Below are 2,761 nucleotides of genomic sequence, written 5' to 3'. Positions count from 1 at the left end.
ACATAGTCTTCTCCTGGGGGCGTTGTGCCTAAGGCATGTGGCTGCTATCCAGAAGGCTCATGGTTCAAACCCACCAGCCACTCCTTAGAAGGAAGATTGGGCAATCTATTTCTGTAATGATACTGCTTGGAAACTCAAGAAGGGGTTGCTGTGAGTCGGATCTGACTCGGCAGCAGTGAGTTTGGTTTTTTTTTTTTTTTTTTGGTTTCATAGACTTTTAAACCTGGAAGGAGGTATAGAGCCTCTCTTCACCCCTGATACTATAGATTAGGGCTTAAGACCCAGAGAAACAAAATGATTTGTGCAGCCTGCCCAGCTTGCTGGCAGCCTAAGAAAGGTACCCTCTTCATGGTCCATGCTGCTTCTGTTCACTGCACATTTTTTTTTGTAACTTTTGAGGAACTCTCCAGAAGATGCTAATACAAATTAAATACCATTCTCACTGCCATAAGGAGATCCCTAGACACTTGCTTGCCAGCTCCACTGAGGATGCAGACCTTGTTTAAGTCATGAGTCAGGAGAATTCAGTTACTTTTAGAGGAAAGCACTGCCCAAGACAGTATGTGACTTGAGGAGCAGCACACTGCCCAAGACAGTATGTGGCTTGAGGAGCAGCAAGAAGGCCACATCCAGGAACAGGAGGAAAAGTCTGCTACTCAGCCTGGCAGGAGGTGCAGGTCTTGCCACTTTGAATCTCTCATGGGTACCATAACAAAGTGTCACAAAGTGAGCGACTTAATGGTGTTGTGTTCCATTGAGTGGATTATCAACCCTACGTGATAGAGTAAAATTGCCCCATAGGAATTGACTTGATGGCAGTGGGTGTAATCTTTGAGAGCAGATTGCCAGGTCTTTTCTCACATAGAGTAGCTAGTGACTTCTAACACTGATCTTTTGGTTAGCAGCTGAGCACTTGACCACTGTGCTACCAGGGATCCTTGAGTGGCTTATAAGAACTTCAATTTATTCTCTCACAGTTCTGGAGGTTGTTGTTCTTGTTATGTGCCATTGAGTCGGACCTGACTGATAGCGACCCCTCCTTGGGTTTCCGAGGCAGTATCACCATGGAAGTAGGTTGCCCAACTTTCCTTATGAGGAGTGGCTGGTGGGTTTGAACTACCAGCCTTCTGGTTAGCTGTCATGTGCCTTAGGCACTACACTACCAGAGCTCCCACTCTGGAGGTTAGAAGTCCAAATTCAGGGCATCAGCAGGGCCCTTCTCTCTCCAAAGGCTCTAGTGGAAGATTCTTTTCTCTCCCAGCTTCTGGTTGTTGTGGTTATGTGCCATCAAGTAGTACCCAACTCATAGCGACCCATCCTTGGGTTTCTGAGGCAGTATCACTATGGAAGTAGATTGCCCAACCTTCCTTCTGAAGAGTGGCTGGTGGCTTTGAACGGCCAGCGTTCTGGTTAGCAGTCAAGTGCCTTAGGCACTACACTACCAGAGCTCCCAATTGATTTGATAGCAATGGGTTTTGGTTTTATGATCAAAAGTAACATTTTCAGACAATTGAATGAAGCTGAAAATCATTTCTGGAAATGTCATGAAATGTGGTGTATGTTTTGGCATACTACACCAGAACTTTACATAATTTTGTAATTTCCACCTATCATATGTGTGTGTGTGTTATTTATGTGAGTGTGCTATTTGTGAATATACGCTAGTTTAATCTCTTTAGTGACTGTAGGCTGTTATAACACAAACAGAGATGTTGTCTTCATGGAGCTTCTGCTAAGAAATGTGAAAGCCCAGACATATTCTTAGAAGGGAAACATCTCAGGAGAATAAATATCAATTATTATCTCAATAAATTGCCCTGCCATGCTTATCTGGATCCCCAAAAGCATTCCCTGAATCTAGTATCTGGTCCATGATATGCATCTAAAGGGGATTTGTGAAAAATATGAATGTTGAATCTTGCCTGTGACAAAAAAAAAAAACCATTTAGTGTTGTGCAAGTAGAGAATGCCACTCAAATGTTAGTCATAATAGATTTGGCCATGTATTAAGCAGTTTTCTGCCAGGTGACAATAAAATATCTTGGAAAAAAAGAGCCTTTTTCTAATTTGTACAAAGGTTCTTTGTAGTCTAACGGTGACCCTGGCCAAGGCCTATACCTTTTTTTAAAATATTTTTCCTCATTAAATATCTTAAATATAACAAATAGTAAAGCATGAAAAGCAAAAAAAATTGAGAAAGAAAAATCAATTTTTGTTAAAAATAAGGTACTTTTGACTTCATTAATTCAGAAGCTTAATACTTTAAAATGATAGAAACTATTTACAGAAGAGTAGGAAATAAGGAAAGAGGCTCAAATCAGAATTAGATAATTCCTGCCCATGTTATGTGAAATCCTATATGCAAAGAGTCATTAATATCATGTCTCCGTAATTTATGGTTATTTGTAACTTTGTGTATTTGAAGATTTTTTTAAGAAAAAAAATAGTACCTTTTTCTTCATCTCTTTCTTGATACAATCTACACCTATTTCTCTTTATTTTTTTCTCTACTAATGATTGCAACTTTTCTCCAGCCTGATTAAAATGGCTTGTATCTCTATGAAAACGGTTACCAAAAGACACATTGGTGTTTTTAAATCAAAGCAATTACTCTCCATTTCTTTCTATTTTTTCTTTCTTTTTTTTTTTACAGATCATGTGGCAAAAGAGCCAGTGGAGGATACAGACCCTAGCACTTTATCCTTTAACATGGTAGGTTGTAAATTTTATATTAAAGGTGATGACTCTTTTTTTTTTTCTT

The 2,761-nt window shown here is 39.5% G+C and overlaps 1 protein-coding gene across 1 annotated transcript in view; it reads left to right on the top strand.

Moving 5' to 3' along the window:
- The first annotated feature begins 597 nt into the window (after window positions 1-597).
- The window catches only part of EDARADD (EDAR associated death domain), a 121,813-nt gene continuing 119,649 nt past the window's right edge, over window positions 598-2,761 (top strand). Inside the window, exons 1-3 of the mRNA XM_007956237.2 lie at window positions 598-671; window positions 1,188-1,213; window positions 2,654-2,712. Of these exons, the coding sequence (XP_007954428.1) occupies window positions 598-671; window positions 1,188-1,213; window positions 2,654-2,712 (159 nt within the window). The remainder of the gene's footprint in view (window positions 672-1,187; window positions 1,214-2,653; window positions 2,713-2,761) is intronic.

This window comes from Orycteropus afer, unplaced genomic scaffold (genome assembly GCF_000298275.1).
Source record: "Orycteropus afer afer isolate SDZICR_OR568_19922 unplaced genomic scaffold, OryAfe1.0 scaffold00585, whole genome shotgun sequence".
NCBI classification, from domain to species: Eukaryota; Metazoa; Chordata; class Mammalia; order Tubulidentata; family Orycteropodidae; genus Orycteropus; species Orycteropus afer.
The sequence above is the reverse complement of the archived record's forward strand: the minus strand, read 5'-3'. Positions and strand labels throughout refer to the sequence as shown.